This window comes from Dermochelys coriacea, chromosome 6 (genome assembly GCF_009764565.3).
Source record: "Dermochelys coriacea isolate rDerCor1 chromosome 6, rDerCor1.pri.v4, whole genome shotgun sequence".
NCBI classification, from domain to species: Eukaryota; Metazoa; Chordata; order Testudines; family Dermochelyidae; genus Dermochelys; species Dermochelys coriacea.
In genome coordinates, this window is record NC_050073.1 from 75,822,316 (window position 1) to 75,835,283 (window position 12,968).

Below are 12,968 nucleotides of genomic sequence, written 5' to 3' on the forward strand. Positions count from 1 at the left end.
AATTTTTGTGAACATGTATTTTTCAAGAACTCTGGGGGTGCATAATATACTTCTTGATCTAAGCCGAATAGGTGCCACTCTAAAGGAAAGGAGGGGAGACTGTCCTGAATTTCAGAAGCTATTTATGAGGGAAATCACAGGTGTACTAAATGTCACTGAACTAAGCACAAAAGGAGTGCTTTTAAATGGGAACAAAGACACACACGGTGGGTCGGAATCCATAATGTGTGAAATATTATCAGTGGCCATAAATATAATTTTAGTTCTGCATAACAAATGATCTTACCTGAGCGATTCTCAAAAAATGTCAAAACATTGATTGTATTTTTCATCTGATCCTGTCAATGCTGAGATGACAGGCCCTGCAGGATGCAGTAACAGATCAATGATAGAAAACAGATGTTTAGTCTTTCTACAATGAAAATCTATAAGACCAAACAAATATAAATTTGTCCGAATATCAGGCTTCCTTTCTCCAAAAGTTACTTCTAAATATATGACAGTGAATATTCACACTTGTAGACCATTTCTCTTCCTCACTTGGACCAATCTGAACAACCCCGTCCAGATCCTCATATCTGAGGAGTCAGGGTTTGTATTTTACAGAGTGCGAACACATGACAATAACCTGGTCCCTGACTCACAGAAGAGGTACCTGCAAGGGCTATATTGGGCACAGCCTCAAAATTGTACCTGACCCAAGATTCTTTACAGATGAAATACGGCATTTAATTGACAAAAAAAGTAAATATAACTGGAAAATAAATATTGAAAAGCAAAAGGGCATGTCATCAGATCTTCCAACTGGAAACAGAGACTTCGATACCAGTCCCAAAACATTGCCCTTAAATGATCACTGACATGGGCCCATGTAATTTCAAAAGGAATTTAGTTCTTACAGATTTTCTTTAGCAAGAATACTCAGTATCAAATAATCCTCACTACAAAAAAAATGTAGCCACATTTAATTATGGAAGATGTTAGGAGAATAGCAAGTTAATTCAACAAGTATTGAATTTAGATGTTTGATAAGATATGTTTTCTGTTTACTATTAGAAACTGGTAATACCAAAATCAAACATTTAAAATATAAGGTACTCTGACAAAATGTTTTTCTTCAAATGAAAAAACACAAGAGCAATCTAACCAGTCTTTATAAACCTCTGAACAACAACAATTTGAAATTAGGATGGATCAGGTTTGCAAAATTAGTATTAACTGTGTATACAGAAAACAAAACAAAAATAATGGAAAGGAATAGAGCCTTATTAATCAGTGATCCGACATTTAAAAGGTCTCTCAGTTTGACACTATTTAGATATTTCTGTGTTGGATTAACAGAAAGCATATTTAAGGAACTTGATATAATTTCCCCACGGCTATGCCACAGAGGCAAAGAGGAGGGGCTGCTAGTATATTTTCCATTGAGGCTAATACTAAAAAACTGAAATCACAAATGGAAGTTCATTCAGACAACAAATTACCAAATTCCAGTTTAATATGTTATACTAAAAATATGTAAAGAAAATGCTATACATAAATCAGAGTGAAACAACTCAAAGCATGCATTTAATATACCCCACTGCATAAATATTTTACAGTAAACCAGGAAGGAATTTTAAGTACCCAAATAAATAGATCATTTAAAGTACGGTAGAAATGTGAAGTTAGTTTTCCATTAAATATTTAACGATGTTTATTTTTAATTCTCATATTCCCTGTCTCCCACCCAACTTGTCTGAACAATACAGATATTTAATTTATATACAACCATACTTCTGTTTTTATTCTGGCAACAAGAAGGTTTTTGTTAAGTTCACTATATTAGCAATCTATTCAAAAATCATAGTTATCAACTTTATTAATTCACAGATAAAGGTTTCCCTCTTTACCAAACCTATTTATTACAGCTTTAAAACAAAAGTATGTCAAAATTTTACACCAGTATCTACAAATCCAATGCTGAAACCAAAAAGGCCCACCTACAAACTATCATCATCAAGAAGGACTTAAAAAGCAGTCTTTCCATTTCTGGTATGTATTGCGTTTTATATCATGACACTGCAGCCTCAGAGGGTCAGATTAATTAAGACCAACAGCAGCTGCAGTGCAACGTGAGAAGCACGCTACCACAGTTCCCACCAGTCCAGCCCAATTACCTGCAGCATTCCAGCACTGGACAACTGACAACCCCCACGCTCTTTACCAAGTCATCACTCCCACTGGTCTACTGATAAATGTTAAAAACAAGCTAACCTCTTTTTGAGAAGGGCTACAAAGCGGAGTGCACCTGCTGCAAGCTGCAATGATGAGTCCCAGAGAGATGTTTGTCAGTCAGATCTCTACAGATGTTGTTTAACTTCATACTAGAGTTGTATCCAAAGATGGAAATGAGAAAGCAATCAGGCACAAACCTTCCTCCCAATCCCCCCACAAGTTCTATTTCTAAAAGCTGTAGTCTGACAAATTTAAAGTAGAGCTTTTTTGTTTACTAACCACTGAATATAGGTGAGATTAAATTTTGTGGTTAACTACAGCTGAGAATACTGACATCCACGATATTAATTAGTGAAGAATCAAGATCATTAAGGTCCTGTTACAATTCTTTTCATTAACGGATGAAGGATTTACCTCCATTTAAAAATATTACATGTTTCTCATATTACAGAAGTTGAGGAGAGAAGATTCTTTTAAGAAAACTGAATTGCTGTTTGGAGAGTGATTTTATATATTTGTCTCCAAGCCTTCATAATATAGACCACAGATTAACACATTGATTCTGCCTCCACACACAACCACTGAAATGCTACTTGGCAGTTTTGTATTGTGTGCAAGGAGGAAGAGTGTGGGAAATGGTTTAGATTGTCATTTTTATACAAAATTATGTTGTTTCTCTTAAATGATTTTTCCCCAGAATTCTGCAGTGCCCCAAAATGAGGGTGCAAAACACAAGTTTCTGCTGCATCCATTCAATTTACATATAACTTGACTATATGAAAAAACAAGTGCAGTATATTGTCATTAGAAACCCTTTAATTTACTTCTAAACTATAAAAACATTCTCTGATAGAGAAGTTTGTCACATAATAAACAACAAGAATGAAGTTGGAGGTGGTTTTCATTTCCATGTGATGATCTTACAGTTTTGTTCATTATTCTGCTATCTTTATTTCGCATAACAGGTTTGTATGAGTATTAAGAAAGTTAGCTAGCCATTTCAATGCAGCACACAAAAAAAGTCTACGTAATTGTTACTTGTTTTCAATTTTCCTTTTTACTATTTTTGAAATTGCAAAGTCACTCAGTAATTCAACAAAAAGTTCACCAAAGACCTGTTCAGCTAACACAGAAAACCCTTTCCTTAGAAAACAATTACATGCATAACAACACCTTTAGAACATGAAATCATTAAAACTACTATAATCCTCTTCCAAATGAAGGGAAATTAGTAAACAGATGTGCAAGGGAACTAGATGTACAACTATCTCTACATCACAGTGAGTGATGAACTGCACATTCATTTGCAGTTTCCTTTTGAACGTAAAATATTGAGGACCTTTCAGTTAGGAAGCTAACTTTTTTTTTTATTTCTGTCCCAGTAACCAGGCAACTGACAGCTGTCCTATTGAGAATTCCCCCTCTGAACAGCTGGCAATCAACCCTTGGCTTTTTACTCATAGAAAGCTAAGAAACTAGAACAAGTCTGCAAATGTACGCAGCTGTAAGAGCTCAATCCTAGAAACCCTTATGTACATGAGTAGTCCTTACTCATACAGTTCTATTGTTGTAAACAGGATTACTCACATGAGTAAGAGTCTGCAATATAGCCTGTCAAGCCTTAGAATTATTTTTTTACGAAGTCCTTACTTTCTCGTTGACAACATTTCAGAAATCTGTGATAAAATTCTCAAATATCAGGGAATAAAAACCAAGATACATCAATATTCCAAAATGCTACAAGCTGAACTATTTTTCTTATCCCATAATTCTCTTCTCTAGGTCTTAAGAAATAACATTTTCTCTTCATTTAGAATGTTAATACTAATATAACCAAGTAAACTATTTGCAGTTTTGTTTTGTTTTTAAAAGGAGTTGGATGTATTTTTCCAATGAGAACCTACTAGTTTCTAAGATAAAAATTAAAAAATGTTACACCTCCTTTATTACACAAAGGGAAAAAAAGAGTGGGGAAACCAGCTTGATGTAGCATGCCTGCATCCTGCCTAACACAATATAATATAAGTAATGAAGCTAGATTTATTCAATTCAAATGTTCAGTAAAGTTGTGTATTTCACACTCAATTCACTTTCAAGGTTTTAATAGTCAACACACAAAACACTTTTCAGAGGACAGTCACACCAAAGATAGCTGTGAAATCATGTAAATAATGCACTAACAAAAAACAAACACACACCACAACACCTCATTTTCACATGCAAGATGAATTGCCTAAGACAATCCAGTTAGTAAATACAAAACAGCATTATCACACACAAAATATGGTTTTGTATACTTTGCCTTTTTGTTAAGTGTACATTTTCGTTGTACGGAAAAAAAATTCTTCCACATTAAATGTCCCATACCAAGTTTGAGGACTACCCAATTAGAATTTTGTCTTTCATAAAATAAAAAGCAGTTAACCTATTAATTAAGAATAATAAAATATCTTATCCCCATTTTATCTTCATATCATTTTATCTATATTCTAATATATTTCAGTGAGCATATTACAACATAGTTGAAAAACCATCAACCTAGCTCAAATTCACCCAAGCACTAAGCTTCTTAAGCTAGGAAAGATCCTGTTGCAAGATAATTGCATATAGTTTTACATAAGAAAGAAAGAGTAAAGACATTCACTTGCAATGGTTTAGGAAAACAAGGAGGAATATATCTAGAGTGGTTTTCAGGCCAGCTTTCCTTATATTTCTGAAAAATGGAGCACTGGATAAAATAGTGAGTGCAAACATAAGAAAGTATCACCTCTTTACACTATGCAAAATTTAAGTGCACACAAACTCCAACTTTTCAAGGCAACACCTTCAAAAGGTTTTACTTCATTAATAATTAGTATCATGACAATATCAGTATTTCAGATTTTGGATTAGAAACCGCTTGCCAAATATATAATTGGAACAGAAAATGTTACTCCCACATTTTTAAAACATACAGTTAGACAATTTCACTTCAGATTTATTAGTTAGGTAGACAATATGAATAGAAAAGATTCATACATGAAATATACTCTAACAAGATGACCAGAAGTAAAATTGTATGGGTCAATACAATTTTTAAAAGTTACTTGATAATCTAGAGGGAAAGTGTCTTGCAACAGCAAGAAAAATAGGATTTACTTTATTTAAAAAAAAAAAAAAAAAAACAAAAACACCCCACTGCTGATATGATAAAACAGAATACACACAACCGTTAATAAAGCCCATGAACTGTCTTTTCCTTTGTTGAACTAAAACCTTTAACAAATAGAAATACTTTAGAAATACATGCTTCCTTTCAACTTCTTATAATTAGATCTCTCTCTTCTTAATTCTAAAGCTACCGTACATAATTTTCTGAAGGACAAACAAAAAAATTATTCAGACAGACTTCCTCTGTATATTGAATACCTGTACCATAAGAAACCATAAGATCACACAGTGAAGAACTCGTGACTTTAATATACCAATCCTTCTCTCTTCCAAATCACCCACACGCTTTAAAAACCGCGCTGAACTTTCCCTTTCAGTTACTCCTCTCCTTCCACTAAAATTTAAGCTTAACAGCAACCTCACAAACACAGTGTTTGCAAAATAGATATTTAATATAACTATAGATATAAATTAGTCAACATGTTAATGAACATATACACACCCAAATAGATTTTCACATAACTGCATACTTCTACAAAAAAAAATCCTCAACAGTATGAATCACAGTATAAGACTAGTATAAGATTAGCAGGATTTTTATTCCTCATGTAACAGGGGCTGGAAGAAACCCAAAAAAGTCATCAGCTTGGAGAATGCCAGGACCTCAGAAAATTCCACAGGCTCGTGGACAAATGTACACAGAAAGACTAACAAGATCCAGCTACAACAGAATCCATTTTTCTCATCTGTCTATTCTGTAGCAAATAACAGTCCTTCTTAAATTATGTCTAAATCATTAATCTGCCAAATGACCTACAGTGTGGCTACATATATAAAACAGATTGTGTAATATCTAACTGGACATTGATCTATACTTGGTAAAATTAAAACTGTACCAAGTCTTCTCTTGTCCTGGTATTTCCTTCAGAGAGAATCTGTTTACGTCACAGAAACATTACACATTTTTTTATTCATCTCATTCTGGCTTGCCTAATTTTTAATTTTCAAAGGACACTCCTGCTGATACTGCTGTAGCTGCACAATTTACAGAACAAAAAAGTATGTAATTCTGATTTAATCAGAAAAGAACAAAATAACTATGTTAGAGTACTGAACAAAAGATATAATCTTTGGTGCATCCTTTCCAACTCACTGTAAATAAACTATAGTCAAATGAAAAAGCATATAATTTAGTATTTGGAATATCCTTCATAAACACCAATTTTCTGCAACATCCTTGCACATCTGATACCACCTCATGTATAATGCAAATAATCTATTTCATTTTCATCTATTGACACTGAATTTAATTTACCGTTGTAGCTCTTTTCCCAGATTACGTTATTAATTCTGCAATCAGGCTCTTTTGAATGCTTTTATTTCTCCATCGAGTTTTCACAATTCTGCACTGATTTTTTCACCCTAATACACCTTTCAGAATATAAGAATTGTGTTACCAAAACTTTCCTAAGGCAAAAAAAGTAAAGGCAAAACAACAAAAGTTTCTGAATGACAATGCATAGCAATTATAGAATTATTTCATTTCATACAAAAACTAAACTTATCATTTTAACTGTGTTAGTACGTTAGAACGCTATAAATTGCATCTATAAGAAAAAACAGGTGCATTTTTCATATCAAAATGACAATTTCAAAATAATTACAATTTTTCCATAGAGAATAAATGATCCACTTCTGCTTAACAGTGAAACAGAGTGGACAGGAAACTGAAATACTCCAAATGCTCATGCTCTGCTTACACTCATGCCAGCTGTCTTTACTGTTTCAGCAAGATGACTGAATTTTCTAAATTAGCTCACCAAATGCAAAACAGCTTTATCTTCCCCACAAAAAACAAATATTAACAATATCTAGGCACCTCGACTCTGAATTACTAGTCAGAGTTCAAAGTTGCAAAACCAGAACATTTGCGAAATGATAGCTACGTAGTAAATTATTCACAGTCAATAAATAATTAGATAGATTTCAATTCAGACTAGAAGTCCAATTACTAGATACTAATTTGTTAATCTTCAGAAAGAAAGTCAAACTTAAGATGGAGCCACAGAAATATTTTGCAGAAGTTCAAAATGATGCAGATCATTATGCATGACCTGCTATTATACAACATTTTGATCAAAAATGAGAAAAGGCTGTAATAAAAACAGGCACTCTGTGCATATAAATATTGAATGCTTCATTGTTTGCATAAATACAGTATGCACAAAACACACCTATTTTCTTATTCATCTGAAGTATTATATTTCCTTTCATATCATAGATTTTCCTTTCATACTCATATTAAACACAATCTAAAGAAAACATCTGAAGAGCAGTAGCACTTGTCCTCTTTACTTCACTCCTGGGCCAGTGAACAAACCAATGATGCAGAAAGAAGGTACGTAATGGATTTAAAGTAAATGGCCCATTCTTTAAGAAGCAGCCTCTCATTTTTATTCATTCTAGCTTAATTACCTTACAATGATGTCTGAAAACTTCAGAAGCACACCCATTTTTAACGCCAACTGTCAAAGTTGATTCTTTAAAAGTAGGGGGGTTTTTTGTAATAAAAAGTGCTCAGAAAATATATTCACAAAAATGTTTTCCTGAAGTAATATTCTAAATAACTTTAGCCATATTTTATGGCCACTAAATTATTAGATAGTACCCAGTCAATTCCATAAACAAATTAAGATAAGACTGTTCATATGCTCACTGTAAGATGTTGTAGTGTACTTCTCTGCTCAATAATGCTTCCGACTGCACTGAGAAGCTTACTCTTCAATGCATAAACCACACACATCATGTATGTATTTCCCTCGGGATTTAAAAGTAATCTGCTAATATTGCACCTACCTGGGTAAAAATCTTTGGATTTAGACAGCTTGATGGTCGCCCCAGTCTCTTTCTGCAACTGAACAATTGTCTGTCCTCCCTTCCCAATTATAGATCCAGCAGCATAACTAGGTATGAGGACCTTTAGAAAATACTGGCCATCCTCTGAAAAATTGAGATATGCAAGGTTAATTTGGTTTACAAAACTTTTGTTCTCCCCCATGCCCACAAAAAAAAAAAAACAACAGTAAATATGTGAACATTTCTATTAATACATTCACAACTATACATCTAACCAGTTGCACTATTCTATAAGAAATGCGTGGAATATGCATTTGCCATTTTAAAAGATTTACATATTCACTCAGTGGAAATTAAAGAATATATACATTTTCTTTAATTTTCTGAAAGCATGAAAACAAATGACAAAAATTGAGTTGTATTTCTGAAGACTGAATTGTTCCAGTTCTAGCTGTGGTTACCATGGTACAATTAAACGAATTGACCCCTTCCAAAAAAAAAAAAAAAAAGTGCACAAAACATGCATGACGACAAATCACAACCCTCCCTAAAAATACTGCTACAGAAATGCCAAAACTTTTTTAAAAAAGAAAGAATGATAAAGTTATGGGCTCTTTGTCTGACATTAGCAAATGCATGAGATCAGCAATTACCTATTGCCTGCTTTCTTCTTAAGTGTGCAAAACAACTAGTCTCTTACCAAAAACCCACCCCAAATGTGGAGTTTTATTTTCCAAGCATTTCAGCCACTGCCAAGAAAACAACCCAGCATGGTGTGGATGGAATTACTTGCCTAAGTAATCCTGATGTATTTCTTTAGCACTTCTTAGGCGACAGTGATCTCTTTTAAGCTTATTAATTAAAAGACATTAAGAAGAATTTTTCCCAATTAATCTAAAGCTTAAATCACTTATTTTAAATGCACGTAAAAGTGATAATGCCAATCCCCCCCCCACCGTTGGATTAAAAAAAAAAAACAGTATCAGAACTGGAAAATATATACAATGAATGAAATGAATGTTTCCCAGCCTCATTTTGCAACTGTGCTCCCTTCCTTTACTGATCCAGCAGCAATGAGTCTAAGGACCTTTAGAACACTGGCTCTGAAAAAGGTGAAAGCTATACAAGAGTAGTTTATTTTAATGACTAGAAGTCCTGAAAAACAATCTCCAATTTGATTTCATCTCAAAATTGTGCCATCAAATATAGAGTTCTCTATAAAGTTTGTTTAAAAAATAAACAGGAGCAGGTTCAGGTCCATCTCACTTTCCCTTGAAAGGGTATAAGCATCCCAAATAGTGCAGATGGAATACCACAGTGCCAATTTATATTATATATAGGTACAATACATTCTCATACAGACTGCTTTTCTTAATATTGGATGAATAAATTCACCTCTGCCTCGGTGCATTGTTATGATGACTCCAGTGCAAATGAATAGAGGAGATGCTAGTCCCGTTATAACTCATCTCATCCAGGAAGAGCAGAATGTTAACTAACAAGTCACCGCACCAGAGACAACTCCCCCCACTCCAACACCCCCCAACCCCAACAAGCCAAATCAATGCAACACTGTCACACTGACAGACGAAGTGAGGCCAAGGAAACGGGAAACACCGGTCAAGATTTAAATCCAGCTTGTGAGCCGGCAGCTGGAAAAGGGGGAGAGCGCCCTCGCCATCCCCCTGCCACCCAGCTGCCATTTATTTATTTATCTTCGCCAAAGAATCGGGAAGGTGCTGGGGCAGCAGGAGCCCCCTGTGCCCACTCCAGCCCCTGTAGGGTCACGGCTGCCCACCCACCCCGAGGAATATTAAACCCAAAAGACTGCTAGGTTCTGAAAACCGACGCCATTTTGATGAATGATAAGTTATAAGGCTGCTGCACCCCGGGAGTAGTGCCCACCCCCCACGCCGGACGGAGCCCCCTCCGCAGCCTTCAGCGCGGCCCCGGGGCACAGAGCCGCTTCCCCGGCCGGTCCGAGAGGCGCTGCGGGGTCAGGAGCTGGCCGTGTCCAGCAGGGGGGCGAGTCCTCCCGGGGCGCAGCCTTCCGCTCCCCTCCAGCCCCCGGCCCTGCGGCGCGGCCCCGTCCGCGGGAGGTCAGGGAGCCGGGTCCCGGCAGCACCAGGCGGCGTAAGGCTGGTTCAACCGCCCCCAGGAGTCCCGGCCGCTTCCCCGCCCCGTTCGGTTTTTACCCTTTTTGAACAATTGTGCCGGAGCCCCGGTGAAGTCTGCGGGGCAGTTCAGCCCCCCCCCCCCCGGCCGCCGGGAAGGGCCTCCCGCCGGGGCACGGCGCGGGGAGGCAGGTAGGAGGGAAGGTGGGCGGGCAGAAGGAGGGTGCTGCGGGGGAGGGGGGGGGGGATACCCACCGCCCGTGTTGGTCCTCTTGGTGCTGCCGGCTTCGGGGGGCGCTTCGAGCGGTCTTTTGCGGGAGTCCGGCGGCTCCAAGTCTATAGGAACCCCGGTGTGGGTCCCGTTCTGCTGGATGGGAGCTGCCGCCATCATGTTCGCCGCGGCCAGGAGCAGAATGGTCTCTTCCTTGGGGAGGCGGGGGGCAGGGCGGGGACGGGGCTCGTCCCGTTCGCTGTCCCCCCTCGGGACGGCGCAGCTCCGCGCGGGGTGCCGAGGATGCTCCGGGGCTGGTGGGGCTGGCCCGGGGGGGAAGGGGAGAGAAGCGGCGGGACTGGCCGGAGGAGCAGCTGCAGTGCAGTGCCAGGAGGAGAAGGGAGACGGGGGGGATCGGAGGGGGGAGAGGGGAAGCGAAAGAGTAAGACAGAGGAGGAGGAGGGAGAGTGTGAGAAGAGGGGAGGGGAGCAAATGAGTGAGACGGGAGGGAGCGATGGGGATGGCAGGTGAGGCAGCGAGTGGGAGTCTGCCAGAGGATTCACGCTGCCTCCGTGCCCCCTTCAGTCTCTCCCTGCTCTAGTCCTGCGCCGGGGGCTGGAGCGGCGCGGCTGCTGGTGGCCGCTCCCGGGCTCTCATTCTCGCTCGCACTTACGGGGCTGTGCGTACCGGGGTGGAGGCTGCGCCGCGCGCGCACGCAGAGCTTGCCGGTTCCTCCGTGCAGCGGAGCCAGCCAGCCTCAACAGCAGCTACACGCAAGGAGGGAGAGAGACGGGGGGGAGGAGGCCGAGGTTTGGGGGGGAGGGGGCGCGTGGGAGGAGAATAAAAAGAAAGGCGGGGCTTCTTAGGAAGATAGGCGGGAGGCTGAGCCAATCGGAGGTAACGCATGTGAGGTTCGGATTGAAGCGTTCAGCCAATCAGAAAGGGTAGGCGGAAGACAAAGCAGGGGGGCTGAGGAAGCTAAACCGCATGCTGGGGTGGGCGTGCGGCCAGCGTGCCCACCACCCTGGGGCGGGCGGGTATGTGGAGAGCGCGCCTTCGGAATTAGAGCTAACCTAATGACACGTACCCCTATCAAGTACCTGGGTTGGGGAGTGAAGACTGAAATAGCTGGGAAACGTCCTAGTTAAGGTTCCCCTCTGTTCCTCCGCACTATTTCTAGGTTAATGTCTTTCCATATAGGAGCATAACTATTTCTCCCCCAGTGCAACTGGATAGTACACAGGGTTTTTTTCCCCACAGCCTTAGAGAGCCACGTGTAGTCCACATCTTTGGGTATACCAGAAAATGAAACACTGTGAAAGTCTTTAATATTACACACCATCCTCCGTGCCTCGGGTCCTACCAAATTTCAGGCTCCATTTAGGTCAGTTTCACAATCACAGGATTTAAAAAATCATAAATGTCATGATTTCAGCTATTTAAATCTGAAATTGCACAGTGTTGTAATTTAGGGGTCCTGAACCCAAAAGGAGTTGGGGTGCGGGTTGCGGTACTGCTGCCTTCAGAGCTAAGTAGCTGGAGAGCAGTGGCTTCTGGCTGGGAACCCACCTCTAAAGGCAGAACCGCCATCAGCAGCAGCACAGAAGGAAGGATGGTATGGTATGGTATTGGCACCCTTACTTCTGCACTGTTGCCTGCAGAACTGAGGCCTCAGTCAGCAGCTGCCACTCTCTGGCCACCCAGCTCTGAAGACAGCAGCACAAAGTAAGGACGGTATGGTATTGCCGCCCGTACTTCTGCGCTCCTGCTGGCGGGGCACTGCCCTCCAGATCTGGGTGCCTGGCCAACAGCCGCTGCTCTCCAGCCGACCAACTCTGAAGGCAGCACAGAAGTAAGGGTGGCAATACTGTGACTCCTCCCCCCCCAAAAAAATCCTCCTGACCCTCCCCCTTGCAACTCCCTTTTTGGCCAGGACTCCCAATTTGAGAAACACTGATCTCCCCCATGAAATCTGTATAGTATAGGGTAAAAGCAAACAAAAGACCAGATTTCACGCGGTGAGACCATTTTTCAAGGTCCGTGATGCGTTTTTCGTGGCTAAGAATTTGGTAAGGCCTTATCCATGCACCTCAGATGAAGCACCTAGGAAGATGGTCAAAAATTATATAATAGTAACATTCAAAGCCATAAAGGACCACAGTTGTAACTGTCTCTTTCAAATTTACTTTGGCATTAACTTGCCTGACTCTGAGTGCTTAACTTCATCCCTAACATCACGAATGCAGTTCTTTGATTAAAGTTCCTAGGTTATTTGAAAGAAAACTTTTGTAAATTAAAAAAAATTGCACAGTCTTGAAAGCATTAAGCTAGACACCACAGGGACATCTAGTACTGTGCAAAGAAATTCCATGGAAGGATCCTCCTGCAAAGAACAAGTGGCTGAGTTCCAGTCTAAATTG

The 12,968-nt window shown here is 39.8% G+C and overlaps 1 protein-coding gene across 7 annotated transcripts in view; it reads right to left on the minus strand.

The window, feature by feature from the left end:
• NOVA1 (NOVA alternative splicing regulator 1) overlaps positions 1-11,342 on the minus strand; it is a 217,056-nt gene extending 205,714 nt beyond the window's left edge. For 2 of the 7 annotated variants that reach the window (XM_038406997.2, XM_038406996.2), the window contains exons 1-2: positions 10,593-11,342; positions 8,224-8,367 (exon numbers count right to left, since the gene is read on the minus strand). In XM_038406997.2, the coding sequence (XP_038262925.1) occupies positions 8,224-8,367; positions 10,593-10,728 (280 nt within the window). In that variant the 5' untranslated portion in view covers positions 10,729-11,342. Of the gene's footprint in view, positions 1-286; positions 363-2,256; positions 2,367-8,223; positions 8,368-9,618; positions 10,299-10,418; positions 10,546-10,592 lie in introns of those variants that run through there. The other 5 variants (XM_043516105.1, XM_038407001.2, XM_038407003.2 and 2 more) reach the window with 5 other exon arrangements.
• Positions 11,343-12,968: the final 1,626 nt, after the last annotated feature.